The sequence below is a fragment of the Myotis davidii genome, unplaced genomic scaffold, assembly GCF_000327345.1.
Source record: "Myotis davidii unplaced genomic scaffold, ASM32734v1 scaffold164, whole genome shotgun sequence".
Lineage (NCBI taxonomy): Eukaryota > Metazoa > Chordata > Mammalia > Chiroptera > Vespertilionidae > Myotis > Myotis davidii.
Window position 1 is genome coordinate 1522748 of NW_006296417.1, and position 17889 is coordinate 1540636.

Below are 17889 nucleotides of genomic sequence, written 5' to 3' on the forward strand. Positions count from 1 at the left end.
CATATTTACATCTGTTAAATAGATAAATTAAGACGTTCATTTACCTGTCGGTTCCTTTCATCCATTATGCGTGTGATTTGTATTTTCTTCCGCCCCATTTTCGGTCACCTTTCCTCCCTTCTATTCCAAATATTTAATTCAAAAATTATTTTTCTTCAATACCCTAATGCATCATACACGGCTTCTGTTACTGCAGCTTCTAGTTCCAGGGCTACCGCTGAAATTTTCTATAAGATCTAAAAGAAAACACAAATTCGAAAATGTAAGTTCTATAGATTTGCAAATCATGACAATGCTGTACTAATTTCAAACCTGTTTTGATGCTGCACGCGGACGGGATTATCAGTTGCATTTCTGGTCACATAAAACCAGTAAGTAGGGTGAAGCCCTTCCTCCCAGGCCCGGCCCTGGTCGGGGCGCGTGCAGGAGGCAGCCCAGCGATGTGTCTCTCTCACATCGCTGTTTCTCTCTGTCTTTCCCCCTCTCTTCCACTCTCCCTAAAAAATCAATGGAAAAATATCCTCAGGTGAGGATTAACAAAAAATAAAAAAAGTTGCAGCCTTGTTCACTCGACCCCTAAAATATCTCTGAAGTCTTTTTGGACCTCTAGTTCTGGCTAAAAGAGCGTGGCTATAAACTCTGAGTTTTTCCTCCAGGCTTATGACTATAGCAACAAGAGCCGAGACCGACTGAGATTTTCCTGTGTGCCAGGCGCTTTTCTAAATACCGGATACGTTTTCATTCAGTCAACCCTAACTGCAATCTTCTGAGTCATTGTAATTACCATCTCATTTGGTAACTAGGATTACTGAAGCACAGAGAGTAAGCAATGTGCCCAGGGTCGCACAGTAAGAGGCACAGCATAGAATACGAACACAAGGAGTCTAGCGCCAGAGCTTCCCCTCGTAAACACTATCAAATACCCTTAAAGCAGCGGTTCTCAACCTGTGGGTCGCGACCCCTTTGGCGGTCGAACGACCCTTTCACAAGGGTCGCCTAAGACCATCCTGCATATCAGATATTTACATTACAATTCATTACAGTAGCAACATGACAGTGATGAAGTAGCCACGAAAATAATGTTATGGTTGGGTCACAACATGAGGAACTGTATTTAAAGGGCCAGAAGGTTGAGAACCGCTGCGGCTTAAAGGCTTCTGATGACTAACAATCTGATAGCTCCAATCTGCCTTTACAAACTTCCTGCAAACTGCCCCCGACACCAGCAAAAGTACTATTTGTCAGCCCACAAGACACTCTCTACTTCCCTAATAATATGCACTCACTGTAATGCCATTTAATGAACCCTCATCCATCGGAATGGCATCTCCCTGATGAAGCCAAAATAATGCCCCCAAGTACAATCAACCCAGCACCTTACTTGGTGGGTGTGGCCTACGAGCCCCATGTCCATTTCCTCTGACTCGGTGGATCATTCAAAAACTAGGATTCTCTAACGCAGAGCGCCCCTCAGCTGCCAGGCAAGCATTTGTAGCTTGTGTGTTGGCAGAACCAACCCGAGGCTTAGTGTTGTGACCCGTTTTAACAATAAAGTACCTTGGAAATTGGGAAAAAAAAAAAATTCCACAAGGGCATAAGTAGTTCCATCTCTCTCTCTATGACCCCCCATAGTACCTAGCACACTAGGGCTCCTTGAATCCTCTACTAAACTTCTGGGGAGGTGCCAAAACCTAGTGCTTTCAAAACTTGCATGATAAAAATATTTTTGGAGGGATGGGGCACAAATACTAGGACATTGATAAAGTCACAGAACAAAAGCTATATAATTCCACTTACATGAGGTATTTACGCATTCTGTCAAATGCACAGAGACAGGAACAGTAACCAGGCAGTTGCCAGGGACCGGAGGGAGGGGGTGGAATTAGGGCCAATGGGTGCAGGGTTTCAGTAGGAGATGATGGGACGGCTCTGCAGATGACGGTGGCGATCCTTGCTCGGCAATGGGCAGCTACTTAATGCCACTGACTATTCACTTCAACTGGCTAAAGTGGCAAAGATCATTTCACTACACTTTCAAAAAATACAGTACTCTAAAAAGTATGCATGCACCTTTAAAATAATTGCAGGAGTATTAAACTCCTTTAATACAAGGAGTTTTAGTAGAAATAGCAACATTTAAAACCTACCTTGAAAACTAAAACCCATGTTTAACAAACACCGTTGGGCACCATTTGCCCATAGGGAAAGTAATCTATCTTACCATAGGGGGGCAAAAATGAATCTAATTAAATGCCAGGCCTATCACTGTATTCAGGCCAAATTAATACAGTAAAAAATCAGTTTAAACTGAACTCTCAGGTAATTGAATTATTTTTTGTAGTATGTCATTTAAAAAAACCAGGAACTAGAGTTTAAGCAAGATTCCCATTATGGGTTCTGTTGTCTTTATTTGCAAGATACCAGAATCTAGCACTCAAATTCAGACCAAGTCATTCTAATCCAGATTACAGATGTTCAGTCTTTTACGATCAATTTTGTTTACTGTTTTAAAGAACCTGTGGTTTAAGTACATCAATATTTTAAGAGCACGGACTTTAAACAGAAGGTGAACTTTACTTCAACTTGGCCCTTATTAAATAAACACCACTCTTTGAGGTCGCTCATCAGAACACACCATTTGGATGATTCTGATAATCAACTACCTGTTAAATTTTATCAAAAGCTACTAAAATAAACTTTCTAATAAAGTAACTATGTACAGTCAACAGCTGAATGCCTTTAACAACCAAACAGGCATCTATCATGAGAAAATCTGTAAGGATTCATTCCTTCTTTAAGAGAGGAACTTAACACATCGTGGACAGATCACGAGAATTCTCGCTTCCTAGTACCCAGTGTTTTACAAAGTATCCTACTTTCAAAAGATATTAGCCTGTAAGAACATGTAATAAATAACTTCAAAATGCAATGGGTATTTAATTTTAAAGCGTGCCTTTAACATTTATATAAAACGTTTTTCTGTTCTCGTTCAATAGAAACTCATCTGCTACTGGGTAAAGCTAGCGATGAAACTACTGGTCTGTAATGTGTAAAGAATTCAATTTTGGTCACATTAAACTTGAGGTGGTCATGGATCAGGCAACTGGAAATGTCAAGTAGGAAGCTGGACCTAAGGCTCAAACATCAGCGCTAAAGATACACTTTGGGGAATCTTGGGCATCTTGATGACATTAATATCGTAGGGAAAATGTGCCCACCTCTGGGTAAAATGTAAAATGAAAAGGAAGTTAGCACCAGGGAACAAAATATTTATTATTGTCTTTGAAAATCAGTCACTCAAAACTATCCTCTAGAAGGTTCTTAAATGATCTGACCCACATTTAAAATATTTTTTCAAAAAGAAACCTAAATTTCAGCTTCCCTTGAAAAATACTCCACTTTCAAAAATTCTAAGGAAATAAGACAATGACAAAATATATGTAGCTGGATGTTCATCCAGTGCAATCAACACAGGAACCATAAGGGCAAATAGCATAAAAGTACACAGGGATAACCTGTCTATGTCATAAAATATGGCAGACAGTGTTTCCAGATTTGGTTGTAATGTAAAGAATCTAAACAAAACAAAAAGTTAAGGATTTTCTCAAAGGAAACCATACTATGGCATATCCTAACCAAATGACTAAAGCAATCATTTGAAAAAGTCTTTCGAGCAGTCCAAATGAAGAGAAAATTTACATAAGGGAGTACAGAATAACAGCAGACTTTCTGTCAATAACTATGCAAGCGGACATAAGAGAGACAGACACACAGAGAAGGCAATAAAGCAAACAAACAAAACTAGGTGAGCTATTTCAGAAACTATTTCACAATGTATTACCAGAAATAAAGAGGGACATTTCAAGACAGTGGATCCAATTCATCAAGAAGACATTAAAAAAAAAATCCACTAAATATGCATGCACCTAATTATAGAGTTTCAAATTCCATGAGCCAAGAAATAAAAGGAGAAACAGACCAGCCCATAATCAATGCTGAAGAGTCCCACACTGCTCACTCAGCACTTACTGGAATAATTGGAAATCAGAAGGGATAAGTCTTGAAGCACACTATCAACCAATGTGACCAAGATAACATTTCTAGAAAGCTCCACTCAACAATTGCAGAATGGTTAGTGCACACCAAACAGTCACTAACACAGACAACATCCTGCACTTACAACAAATACACAATGTATGTTCTTGGACTACAACAGACTTAAGTTAGAAGCCTACAGAGAAAAATACCCATAAGAGGTCAACTCTCCCCAAACTGGCCTGCAGATAAAAGCATTCATAATCAAAATGCCATCAGGCATTTTTGTGGAGAATGACCAGCTGATTCTAAAATACACGAAAAGAAATGGAAAGAACCTAGAATAGAACAACTTAGAAATAGAAGAACAAAATTGGAGGAGTTATACCATCTGCTTTTAAGGCTCACCATAAAGCTACAGTATAATCAAGACAATACAGTGTTGTCATTAAAGAACAGAATAGAGTCCTGAAATACACCCACATATAATGGTCAACTGATTTTCAACAAAGATGCCGAAGTAATTCAACAGGGGACTATATTAGCTTCTCAAAAGTGTTACATTTGCAAAGAAATAAATCGCATCCCTTACCTCACACCATATTAAAAAATTAACTCAAAATGGATCACAGACCTAAAACAGAAGCCCAAAACAGTTCCAAGACATGAAAGAAAAAAGGTTAGAAAAATTTTTGCCCAATCTCTGTGCCAACTCCTCCAATTTCTACTCCAAATTAGGGCAGAAGTATAGGGGGAAATCCCTAATCGGAAGCTGTTGAGTCAACATATGAATCTATTCAAAAGGAAAGAGCACTTCCCATCTAAGTTCTCAGAGTAACTCCTAAGCAAGTAGTTATGAACTCACACGTCACCCTCAGAGCCATGGAAAGCCTGCCATGAAGAATAAGACACTGGCGACATCCTGGAGCTTAGTTAGGGAAGGAAGCCTCGTAGCTTCCTAACACTTACGTGTGACCCAGAACACAGCAGCTGCAGTTACGCACAGAGCCATCAGCAAGGCTCAGAGAGCGCCAGAGTTCTGAGCCACGGGCATGGGAGTTCTGAGGCCAAGTGCTCCCTCCAGTGCTCCGCCTCCCATCATTCCGTTTTGAGCAGTTAGTGGACAAAAGGAGCTTAGGGGAAATGTCAATAAGATGAAAAAGAAAGAAAACGAACATTCAGAGATATTACACAAGACCAACCAAGGATTCTATTTTAAAGTGTGAATGAGACGTCCTAAGTCCCATCCTGCCTGGACATATATAAGTTTTGGTCTGAAGGATACTTTGCTTCGACTGAAAAACAATGCCTGTTCTCCATGTTCTCCTAAACTGAAAGATGTAAGAATACACTGTTCTTCCAAGTTTAACAATAAAAATATAAAGCTACAAGAAACTGATATCAGAATAAAGTATCCTAACAAGGAACTCATTTTCTAAATTTATAAAAGTACTTTCTAATATATAATTATTCAAGGAAAAAATTAGACCTTATGTTAAATAGCAAAACTATTCTTACAATGACAAGAACAACAACAAAAAGTCTTAAGTACCTTTCCCAAGGTTTTTACTGAAATAACCAGGCTTAATCAACGAGATCTAATATTTGAAATGTTAATGCTAACTTATTATAACATTCCAGAAACACCCCCTGCTAACATTTTCCAAAATTCCACTCTTTTAAAATAGTCTAATATCGATGTAGTTTTTCCCCTATTTAAAACAAAAAGGTAGACTTCAGATGAGGGGTCACTCATGAAAACTTCTGAGTAGGACTACACATCTTACTGACGTATTGGAACCATTAACCTGGACCAATAACGTCTAAAATCGAAATAGAGACACTCCAGGGCCTTGCAATTATGGGCCTATGATTTAAGGCAATAAATTCAAAGTCTCACACACACACACAAAAAGCCCACATTTTCAAGTATCTCCTAAATTAGCTTAATCTTTTTCATTGACCCTTCGCACCTTTTAAGAAACAGGGCTAGATTTGTCCTCTTCATCTGTTATTTGAAAACTGCCCCCTCGCTTTATGCAATTCTCCTCACACCCTCCCATCCTCCTCATTCTGGCCACAATAAACACAGACTGCCTACTGTAGATATTTTTCTTCAAAAAAACCAACAAACAAGGTAATTGATATGGAGGTGGCAACAATGAAAAGATCCATGTTATCTGACCAGTGTCAGGTAAACTATCACTATATACTCTTATGCACTTTAATTGGACTCTATAAATCCTTAATTCATCTATACGAATCCCCAAGATAAACTCCAAAATGACTGCAATTCAAACTCACAGACAGTCTGAATGGGTTATAGTTAACTCCCAAAGTTAGGTGTTTAAACAAAGCATTTCCATGGTACTTATTTACTTCATATCAGAGAAAAATGAAAAGTGTCTTACTAGAAATGACGTATCAATAAAAAGTGCACTTAGATAGGATCCTTGAAGAAAGTTCTTCTTTGTGACTTTTTCACAAAATGCGACTCCTTAATAAAGAAAAAAAATATGAGATGGGTTAGTAATTGCTCTTAACTCGGACACAGAATTAAATATATTTCATTATTACAAATTCTAACAACATTATGCCTGGCAGATAGCTCCACAAATACTTGCTGAATAATAGAAAAATAAATGTTTAAAAGTCAATTGTTTTATTTGGATAAGAAATATAATGTTAGGCCACTGAGCATGTCTAATGTCACTAATCCATTTTTTTAGGGAGTGTGACTGAAATGTTCAGTAACATTGTATGCACTCCAAGATTCACCAACTGGCTCCCTGCGTTCCATTTCCCCATCCGCTAAGTATATCACATGATAATGCTTTCTATTCACCTGATACACACAGCTTACTGAATTTATGTTTGGATAAAATAGTTGAGAATGCAGTACAGTGAACATTTCCATTTAGAAAGAAAACTGTCCATGGTTGATTTCTATTGCCAGAATACATGTTTGTATTCGTATACAATATATATCCTTGTAGCTTTCACTGTCTTTTAAGGGAACATAAAATGAAAATGACCATGAAATGCCAAAAATGAATATAAAACTGATCAATGTCAATAATTCACATTAACAAAGGAACACTGGGAATACTAACCAATGAATTAGTGCATAAAAAATAATCCAGTCCTGCTACATTTCTGCTTGGAAATAGTAGCAAGACATTTAGGCAGAAAAGGAAAAGATGGTTAAAACCTATGCCTCTCTGTACCCCAAATGCCAGGCTAAATTATGATGCTAATCCAATAATGTAGACTTGCATGACTGGGTGACTTGCATGACTGTAGTGCTTGAATAATCATCTACCATGAAACACACTCTTATCTTCAGAAAATAAAACCAAAACTAAAATGTTAATGCTTTAGCCAGTTGTAAATAAATTTCATATACTGAACCTCTAAATTCCACTGCTTGTCCAGGCAAGGGCTAGACTCCTGTACCTTTAACGGCTGCCCCGCCCAAACCTGGTCCCAGCCAACCACCTAGTTCCCTCTACTTCTAACTAATCTGCATGGACTACAAGCCATTGCCCAAACTATCAAATCAATGTCTACAACTTTCTTCAGCTTTTTACTCAAGCGACCGAAGAATACCCAATATATATGGCAGGTTAGTAAGAAGTCCTTCGTGAGAAAAAACCAAGCGAGAGAGAAAGGACTGCGGCAGGAAGGGGACTAAACCGTGAGGGAAGGTATCCAGGGAAGACCCAGGGTAATAATAGTAACAAGAACAATGGCAACAGCAGCGGGAACATCTGAGTCTTTGTCATCTGCTAATCGGTATCCTAATTGCTTTACACGTGTTAACTGATGTAAAGCCAACAATAACCTCATTATTGTCCCCGAGAGGAAACTGAAATACTAAGAAGCAACTTGCCAAGCGTGACGCAGCTCAGCCGGTAGAGCGGTGAGGATCCAGGCATGCTCTAACAGCTCTGCCTCACCAACCACAGCCCAAGTCATGCTCCCATGAGTGAGCTAAGTAAGTGACAAAACCAATGCATGCTGTGGCAACAGGCTCAACAGACCGCAGAGCAAACCTCCGTCTCAGAGGCCGGTACATCGAGCAGCTGCTGATACACACTGATAGGCGCTGCCCATCCACACCTATAGGTGACAGATGCCCTGACAAAGGGCAGGTGGGTGCCTGCTGTGAATAAAAATGACAAACGGATACCTTCTCAATACCTTGTAAGGTATACTTTAAATTTCTACAGGACAGTTATCACAAATAAAAATTACACAAGATAATATCACAGAAATCACATGGTAAAAAGTATTTTTTAATGAAGAAGGCACTCTGAAACAAACGAGACCTTTGAAGGCATCATTTCAATGATGAGTAAATGCGGACTATCATATTTTATACTGTGGCACAAGTTACTGTCAATTTCCAATTTTTCAGATTAACAAGAAAGGTTAAATGACCAAGGTCCAAATTCCTCTCTTCAAATGTCTCAACTACACTTGACCAAGCAAACAGACAACCTGTTACAATTGTTGATAACTGAAATCCTGAGTGACCCAAAATAAATCCCTTGCTCACTAACTCCTCCCTCGTTATTGATGCCTAATCAGTGAATGCCAATAAGCGAGAAAGCAAAGTGAAATCAAAGTACTGCTGACATGATAGGCAAGAAAGTATTCTACGATGGTGAGAATAAAAAGGCTTCTATCTAGATGATGAACAGACATTTCACAATTGAAGAGACATGAAACACCAATCCTATATAATAAAAGCCTAATATGCTAAGTGTCCAGTCACCCGTTCAACCAATCAAAGCGTAATATGCTAATGATATGCTCAGGCCACTCAACCACTTACTATGACATGCAGTGACCACCAGAAGGCAGACGCTCCGACTGGTAGGTTAGCTTGCTGCTGGGGTCCGACCGATCGGGACTGAGCAAGATGGGCCGGACACGCCCTGGACCCCTCCCACGATCCCTCCCCAGCTGGCCAACCTCCCGTGTCCCTCTCCAGCCCCAACTACGCAAAGGATGTCCGACTGCCATGCCTAAGCCATCAGTTGGACATCCCCCGAGGGTTCCCGGACTGGGAGAGAGTGCAGGCCAGGCTAAGGGACCCTCCCCGCCCCAGTGCACAGATTTCGTGCACCAGGCCTCTAGTAAGTAAAAACTGCCTAGTATCATTACTCAAAGAAATGCAACTTAAAACCACAATGAGATGCCAGTAGCCAGTAGTCCCCCCTTATCTGCGGTTTCACTCTCTGGGCTTTCAGTCATGGTCTCAAAAATGTCAAATGGGAAATTCCAAAAATAAACAATCCATACGTTTTAAATTACATGCTATTCTGACTCACGTGAATCTCGTGCTGTCCAGCTCTGTCCGCCTGAGATGTGACTCACCCCTCTGTCCAGCACATCCATGCTGCACATGCTCCCCGCCCATTAGCCTCTTAGTAGCCTGCTAGGCCTTCAGGTCCATCGTCCTGGTATCACAGTGCCTGTGTCCCAGTGACCCTTATTTTACTTAGCAATGGCCCCAAGCACAAGAGGAGTGATGCTGGCCATTCGGTCCTGCCAGAGGGAAGCCGAAAGTGCTTCCTTTAGTGAACCGGTGAGCGTAGTGCAATAGGAGAGAGAGACCTCATTATGTAACTTTTATTAAAGTATATTGTTATAATGGTTCTATTTTACTAGTTATTGTTAATCTCTTGCTGTACCTAAATTAACTTTACCATCGGAATGTCTACATAGAAAAAAAACATAGCATGGATAGGGTTTGATACTACCCGTGGCTTCAGGCATCCACTGGGGGTCTCAGGATGTATCCCCTTGCCCCACGCACACCATGGACAAGGAGGGGACTGCTGCCTGGTCACTAAAATAGCCAACCTTAAGGAGACTGACAGCACCCAGTGCTGATGAAGATATGGAGAAATGACAACTCTTATTGCTGGTGAGACTGTGAAACCATACAACTACTTTGGAAACCAGTTTCACAGCTTCTTACCCACTTAACATACACTTAGCATGTATGGTAATTCATACCCTTAACATGTGTTCCAGAACTCCCACTCCTTGGTTTTTGCCAAGAATAACGAGAGCATACGTCCACACAAAGGCTTGTACTCAAACGTACAAAGGAGCTTTATTCTTTTAAAAATATATTTTATTGATTTTTTTCAGAGAGAAAGGGAGAGAGATAGTGAGAAACATCGATGAGAGAGAAGCATCGATCAGCTGCCTCCTGCACACCCCCTACTGGGGATGTGCCTGCAACCCAGGTACATGCCCTTGACCGGAATCGAACCTGGGACCCTTCAGTCCGCAGGCTGACGCTCTGTCCAGTGAGCCAAACCAGCCAGGGCAAGCTTTATTCTTAATAGCTTCAACTAGAAACAACCAAGGTGTCCACAAGAGGTGAATGGAGGAGGTGTGGTATTAACATACAATGAAATACTAGGCAACAGAAAAATGGAACAAAAAACGGATAGACACAAACATGAATGAATCGCAAAAACATGTTGGCGAGAGCAAAATGCAAAACACTAGTGAGTGCACCCTGTATGCTTCCACTTGGGAATAAATTTGCAAATTCTTGAGCCCCCACCAGAGAACCTACAAAGATCCAAAATTCCCACATTATGAAAGCCAGTCCTCAACACCGGGAAGCCCCATACACATAATTTTCTGACCTTACAAAGTGGAGAACAATCGGCATTATCTTTTAAGTCCTGGTTTCTGCATCTATAATAATGTAATAGTAGCTCATAAACCTGACAAGTTTAGTTGTGAGCATTAAACAAGCATCGAACGTGCCCGGCGCAGTGGCTGGCACACAGTGTGAGCGCAGTAAGTGCTCACTAATTACGGGGCTGTCGTTGCATCGCCGTCACAGTCACTGTAATTACTGACGGGAGGGCAATGCGTTCGGAGAAAGAGAGAAGCCAGAGAACAGACAAGCGGGACAGACGGATGCCCCTGGAAACCAATGAGTTAACTTTCCTATTAAAATCTCATCATTTGCTCGCGACATCAGAAAGGCAAACATTACGGCAAACGGCAAATTAGAACTTTTGGAATATATTTGGAATCATTCACTATCTGATACTAAAATTGAAAAAAAAATACTGCTAAGGTCTTACAAGGACGCACAGGCATATAAATAGATACTAAGTCACAAGAAACAGTATCTTTAAGTCGGGAAAATTTCACAGAAGCAAGCCTTTAAGGAAGAAAGTGATTTTAAGCACCCGGGGACTGTTCCAGTTACAGGGGGTAAGAAAGAAAGATGACACAGACTTGAGTAGGTGTGAGGAACTAAAAGAGCAAAGCAGGGGGCCGGGCAGACAGATGGGCACAGCACAGTTACGCACCATCTTGGAGATGGGAAAGGAAAGCATCTGAATTGAATATGACAAAAAAAATGCAAAGATAAAAGAAAGGCAAGACTAATAATCCCGTCAACTGGAATCATGCACAACCCCAGCCCCGAGTAAGGTTTACAGGCCGGTTCTTATATAAGCCCCACGACAACACAACCTTTTCCGTTCTCTGCCAGGGGAGAGAGAAGCGAGCATTTGTGTCCTAAGTGACAACATACTGAAGCCAAGAAACGCCGTTGTCCACCACGCCCCTCCACCTCCATCAATATCCCCTGAGCTGTCCACAAGGCCCCAGGCATCTCTTCACACAGCTGCTGCTCTTATTTAAAGAAATACCACACAGAGTTCCCGGATAGAATTCGCACACCATACAATTCACCTGTTTGCACACTGGAGTGTTTTTTATAGTCACAGGGATGCGCAATCGTCACCACTAATCGCAGAAATATTCACCCAGTACCCATCCGCAGTCACTCCCATTCCCATCGCCAGCCCGCAGCCCAGCCCGAGCGGTGGGACATCTGCTCCTGGCTCTATAGTCCGCCTGTTCTGGACGTTCGGTATAACGGGACCACACCAGCCAGGCCATGGGAACATGCCCTTCAGGCGGAGACGGGGCAGATGTGACACACGGCCTCACATCAGTCCAGCCACTTCTTGCCACCAGATACCTTGAGGGAAGCTTTTATTTAGAGATCTCTGGCTATCAGAATTGCAGACAAGCACCCGGCCGGTGTGGCTCAGTGGTTGAGTGTTGACTTATCCACCAGGAGGTCCTGGTTCAATTCCCCGTTAGGGTATATGCTGGGTTTACAGGCTCGATCCCCAGTAGGGGGCGTGTAGGAGGCAACCGATCCATGATTCTCTCTCATCAACTGATGTTTCTATCTCTCTCTTCCTCTCCCTTCCTCTCTGAAATCAATACAAATAGATTTTAAGAAAGAAAATGTACAAAGAGCAGGTCAGGTCGTTATCTAAGAGTCATGGAAAATATGAAAAAAGAAATGAAAGCTCATAAATGAGGTTCCAAAGGCGGACGACTGGGCATAGGTGCTGACTGCCTTTAAACCCCATTAGGAAGCCCGGCGGGGAGTTCCAAAGGCATCATCAATCGTAAAGGTTTTCATTGACATTACGAGAGATTTCTGATGTTTACGGTCAATACGCCCTTTAATTCTGGTTGATAGTTTTACAAAACGAAATGTAACATGACTAATGAAACTAGTCAACTTCTACAACAACATAAAACACTGACCAAAAAACTTTCATTTTAGGGAAAAAGTGCTTACAGGTAATACATATTTCAAACAACTTCTAGAAACCAATCAGAAAGAACCCCATGCCTAATTCCTACTTTATTTTAAATTTCTCTTGTTAGAAAGCATAAAAGACAGAACCAATTCGCTTCAGCTCCAATGAACCTATAAGTGCCACCTTATGAAACTCAACAAGGCGTGTAGCGTCTAGGCATGGCACACCTACCATTCATTATAACCAAAGGACAAGATCATAAAATAAAACTGGGAAAACCACGAGAGGAGAAAAATAATGAAAAAAGTACGTGCGGTGTAATTTTCAAAGATGATCATATTCATCAGATGAATCGTAAGTGTGGAAGCCACCTTTTCCGGGAACGTCCCGTGTGAGAACCAAGTGGTGCCACAGAAGCCCTGGGCTGCATATGGGTCCGAGCTCACTGGTGTTAGGATAGAGCCGAGGCTTTGCCAATGTCCATCCAGAGACCAGCCTTGGACGGAAGAACCTTGCTTTGCAGATAAAAGCATTTAAGTCCCTTGCCGCCCCCAGAGCCCGCAGCTGCGCGCTGTTCAATGCAGCCGGAGTGTTTCTACTGGACTAGCCTATTTCTCAGACAAGGAACTTTCTTGGCCCCTCGCTCACCCGGGGAGGCTGACTGCCCATGTCCTTTCTTACTCTGAGCTCTGTAGCACTGACAGCGTAAATCAGCGATTTTCAACCTTTTCCATCGCACGGCACACACAAACAAACTCATTCCTAAAATTCTGTATTTTTTGCCGATCTGACAGAAAAATCGGTATGATTCTGATTCCTTCACACCAGACGGCTACTGGTGTGTTGGCTGCTGTCATTCCTCATTTGACAACCTAAGGGGAAAGAGGGCAGTGCCCCCGACTACACCGTCAGGTGCTGATGTTAAAGTTCTGGCAGCTCACAGGTTGGAAATCGCTGGCAAAAATCGAGTCCCACTCCCTCTCCCCCGAGAGTAGAGACTTTTATTCAGAACAATGGTGATAGAATATCTAAGTAACTAAAAACTACTGCCCTAAACCATATGAAAAAAGGCAAAGGAAATTCTACCAAACACACACACACACACACACACACACACACACACACACACACACACGCTTTCAGCATCACCTGCAGACGAAGAATGCTGATACCACAAAATAAGGAATGAAGCCAGGAAATTCACCCCATCCCAGCCCTTGGGGTCTCAGGCTGTCCCTTCACCCCCACTGGACACAGGCTGGGTGGCGAGGAGGCTAGCAAAGCAGCCGGGGGGGGGGGCATTGGCAAGGACCCCCGAAAATATTAACCCTACCCTCAATCTGAGAATCCTGGAAGCGAGTCAGGTGGATCAGAACTCGGAAGGAAGTTCAAAGTTCTAGCAATTTAAAGGCACAGACACCAATTAAGGCGCCCCGGCCATGCAGAGGGGCGCACCGTGCCCCACGTGGCTTTTGGGGGAGGAAAGGGAGAAGGAAAAGGGATGTCCTTGGGCAAGTGGACAGTGAAGGGAAAAAGAAAAGGGGAAAATCTAAGGTCTTGGGAGACGAAACAGGACCGTAGCATTGCAAGTCTCACAACCCTTCTCTGACCATTCAAACCAACCAAAACCACGGAGCTAACAGGGCAGTCTACACTGACAGAGGAGGGCACCATGAAACTGGGGATACCACAAACCCCAACGCCGTAAAGACCAACAAGGACCCCGAAATCCAGACCAGGAAACAGAATGTGGGCCCTACCGACCGAGCGGAACCCCTACCCACACGCCCCAAAGCAGGCGAGGAAAAGGGCCACTCAGTCCTCCAAACAGAATTCAATAGGTTCAAGCCAGACCTGAAGGCAGGAAAACCACTCTGAATCCGAAATTCAGACATTTAATCCAAAACGGTCCAAATACAGAAAAGCTGGCCGAATGCAGACAAGAAATAGAAAAAAATGAAAAGTTATCACAGAAGGGAGGCACCCAAGGGAGAACGGGCTCAAATACAAATGCGCTACCACAGCCCACCGCGTGCGCCATCAGCCACAGCACCCACACCTGTGATGTCTCCTCTGCTTCCACACTCCCTATCCGCCCCTTCACAGTCACTCAGAGCCACAGCCCTCCGACACCCACTTACATAAGCAACCTTGTTGTTTTTCATAGTGAAGGGCCATATCTGCTATGTCCTCATGTATGACTTAACCATTGAACATGTCTAAAACCATGCTGCTGTTTTAAATAGGTTAGTAGGTTCCTATTCTCTTTTTCATGTGTCACTAACAAAGTTTGTGAGTTCGTTCCCCAACTCCATTTATCGCATGAATCCTGTGGTATTTACTGTCCAGCTTCGTCTAGCACAGGGAATTCAGGGACACATAGGCCGTATCATAGGCCTGACTGCAGACGTGTACGTGTGGTTGGCACACACATGCATATTCCGTCGCTCTATTGAGAAGGCCTAGAAACAGCGACACCCCAGCCGCAATGAGCACATCCGGCGCCCAGACCTTGGTTTCTAAATGCCATCCTCCAAGAAAGCCAGGGCTCTTTGGGAAAGAAGATGATTCCAGGACTGGACTGCGACAGGTAAAATGCAAGCTGAGCCTGCAGCTTCTTACAGCGCCAGACAGCAAGGAAGTCCTTCAGAAAGGATGGAGACAGGCCGAAAGGACACAGTCAACCAGAGGGACTCCCAAAGGCCAACGCGGGCCGATCGGAGCAATACAGTAAATAATGATAACGTGAGATCACAGCCTACAGATAAAGCATCTTAGGGTCTATACTAATATAAATAAGTGACTAAATACATAAATGGTGGAGGGGGGGGCAATTCTTCATTACAGTAGACTTTCAGTTGGTAACTGAAGGAAAAAACAAAATCATTAGGTAAACATTACAGTAATAATTGCTGTAGATAAGTTCCACTGATGGATGCTAAAATGAGTGGGTGGAAGTCTGAAGAGAAATAGGAAATCTAACATAGACTCCCCCGCAAATATTTTCCCTTCTCGGAGAGAAAAGCTAACTGGACAATGGAGAGACCCAGAGAGGCCACCTTCACTGCGATCAACGGGAGCATCGCCAGCGATAAGACACCGATGTAAATGGACCTGTGGGCATGCCACCAATCCTCGGGTGGTGTCATTGCCAAAAAGAAAACCCCATCTGAATCGTAAGAAAGCATCGAAGAAACCCAACTCAAAGACATTCTAGAAAGGAATAACCAGTACTTCTCAGGAGCATCAGATCGCAAAGGCGAGAACGAGTTCTAGCAAGACTCCTCCTTCCGCTTCCTGCACATAAACCCCCTCAGGTCCCTGCCCATTTCATTCCTTCCCTTCCGTCCCTGTCCAGCACCATTTCCTGGCCAAGTCCTTGGGCCTTATGACCAGGAGCTGTCTCACTTCCGACAGCGAATCCTTCCCTCCTCTGACCCAGCTGTTTACCACCCATCAGGCGCTCCCTCACAGGCAAACACACCCCCATCCTCTCCATCCTCTCCGCCTGCTGCTCTTCCTGGCGCCCATTCAGTAAGCTGCCCACTCACTCCCCCGGTTGCCCATACACCTCGTCTTCACCCCTCACTCTTTCTTTCACCTTCCACATGCCTTCCATCGCAGAGTCTTTCCATTCTACCGCCCACCTCTCTCTCAAATCCAATTCCTCCCTTCCCCATCCCCTCAGCTGTAGCGGGGCTACCTGACCCCTTTAACCAATTTGCTGCCACCCCTTTAGTGGCTCTCCCCGCCTGCCAGGTTTCACTCTCCCCCAAGCTCTCTCCACAGTGCAAGCAGCAGCAGTCCATCCCCTCCCAGGCTGAGGGCTTAAGGGCTCCCCAATCTGCCCCTTTACCCCTTAAGCCCCACCTTTCTACTCCCAGGTGACTGCTGCTCCCTCCTGCCTGGCCCACCCATAGTGCGCTCTGCGCTTCCCCAAGCAATTCCGGCTCTTTAGGTGCATCTCTTGTCCTTAACACAGGCTGGCAAGCACTGTCGTCCCTCCTCACGCAGCTGTCCTGTTCAGTCTGCAGGGTTCAACCTAAACTGAAGGTGCCACTTCTGGAATGAACTTTTCTGCCTCTCTTGCACCTGGTGAATCGCCCTTCTTTGTGTTGCCGGAACTTGCACTGCCCACATCAAGCACATAGCAGAGGGGATGATGAACATGTATGTCCACACCCCCGTCCAACTCGCTGTGAAAGCCGAGCCCGTGCACTGGGGAGCTTCCTCACCCAGCTGCATGGACTGAACGCAGAAAGCAAGGACCATCGGTGAAAAAATCGCCAAAGCAACACAAAAAGGAACCGCTTCAAAGGAGAGAGCCCCGAGGAACCCTGGCTCAGGAGCACAATACTCCTTCCACTATCTTTGTGGCACTTAATTTTTACTTTCATAAACAATTTCATGTTAATTAGACACAAAGCATGCCAAGTTAAAGAGCATCCAGATATCATCTCATTTTATAATTAAAGCGATGCCCAGGAAGGGTGTTGCTTGCTAAAGAACAAAACACTATAAAACAGCAATGCCAACACTGGGCATTTTGATGTTCTTCCATTGCATACTTTAATCTCAGGAATCGGGGTTTTAAAAGTTGAAGATGAAAAACTTGACCATTTTTTCATTTCTTCTAGGAGAGCAGATTACTAAACACAGAACAAATGAATCACCAATTCACTTTAAAGGATCCACAAAATTACCTAAAATGTTATAACAAACAAGAATATTTAATTACGGCATGAGAGTAATAAAGATAATACTGAGTCATTATTTTAATTATATGTTATAAACAAGACATGGGTATCAACTATATTCCAGGCCTGTGGAAATATTCGCTGAATATCTCAAGAGATATCTAAAAGAGGATTCTTACTCCAGAGAAGCTTAAAATGTGGAAAACACCACCCAACCATTACAAAATTATGTAGAAAAATCAGGTGACAGTCGTCCCTTAAATTGTTCCCACTTTCAAAGGAAAAGCCTTTCTTCTCCGAGTGTCGGGAATGTAAGAAATTACAACCTGCTGCTTGAGGCGTCGGCATAAACTGGGAATGTCTTAGCCTGGACAACACAACCTCAGTATCTGCAAGCACACCTACCTACTGCCCAGTTCTGGCTTCAAATCCTCTCCCCCAGTCAGGGAGACGAGGCTCCCCGAAGAGATGGCTGGTTCTCAGGAGGAAAAGCAGGGCAGCCTGGAATGACTATGGCCCCCAAATAAGGAAGTGCTCCG

At 43.2% G+C, this 17889-nt stretch overlaps 1 protein-coding gene across 1 annotated transcript in view; it reads right to left on the reverse strand.

Moving 5' to 3' along the window:
* Positions 1-6553, reverse strand: part of MEF2A (myocyte enhancer factor 2A) — a 34401-nt gene extending 27848 nt beyond the window's left edge. The window contains exons 1-2 of the mRNA XM_006771777.2: positions 6447-6553; positions 45-236 (exon numbers count right to left, since the gene is read on the reverse strand). Coding sequence (XP_006771840.1) covers positions 45-98 — 54 coding nt within the window. The 5' untranslated portion in view covers positions 99-236; positions 6447-6553. The remainder of the gene's footprint in view (positions 1-44; positions 237-6446) is intronic.
* Between the last annotated feature and the right edge of the window lie 11336 nt (positions 6554-17889).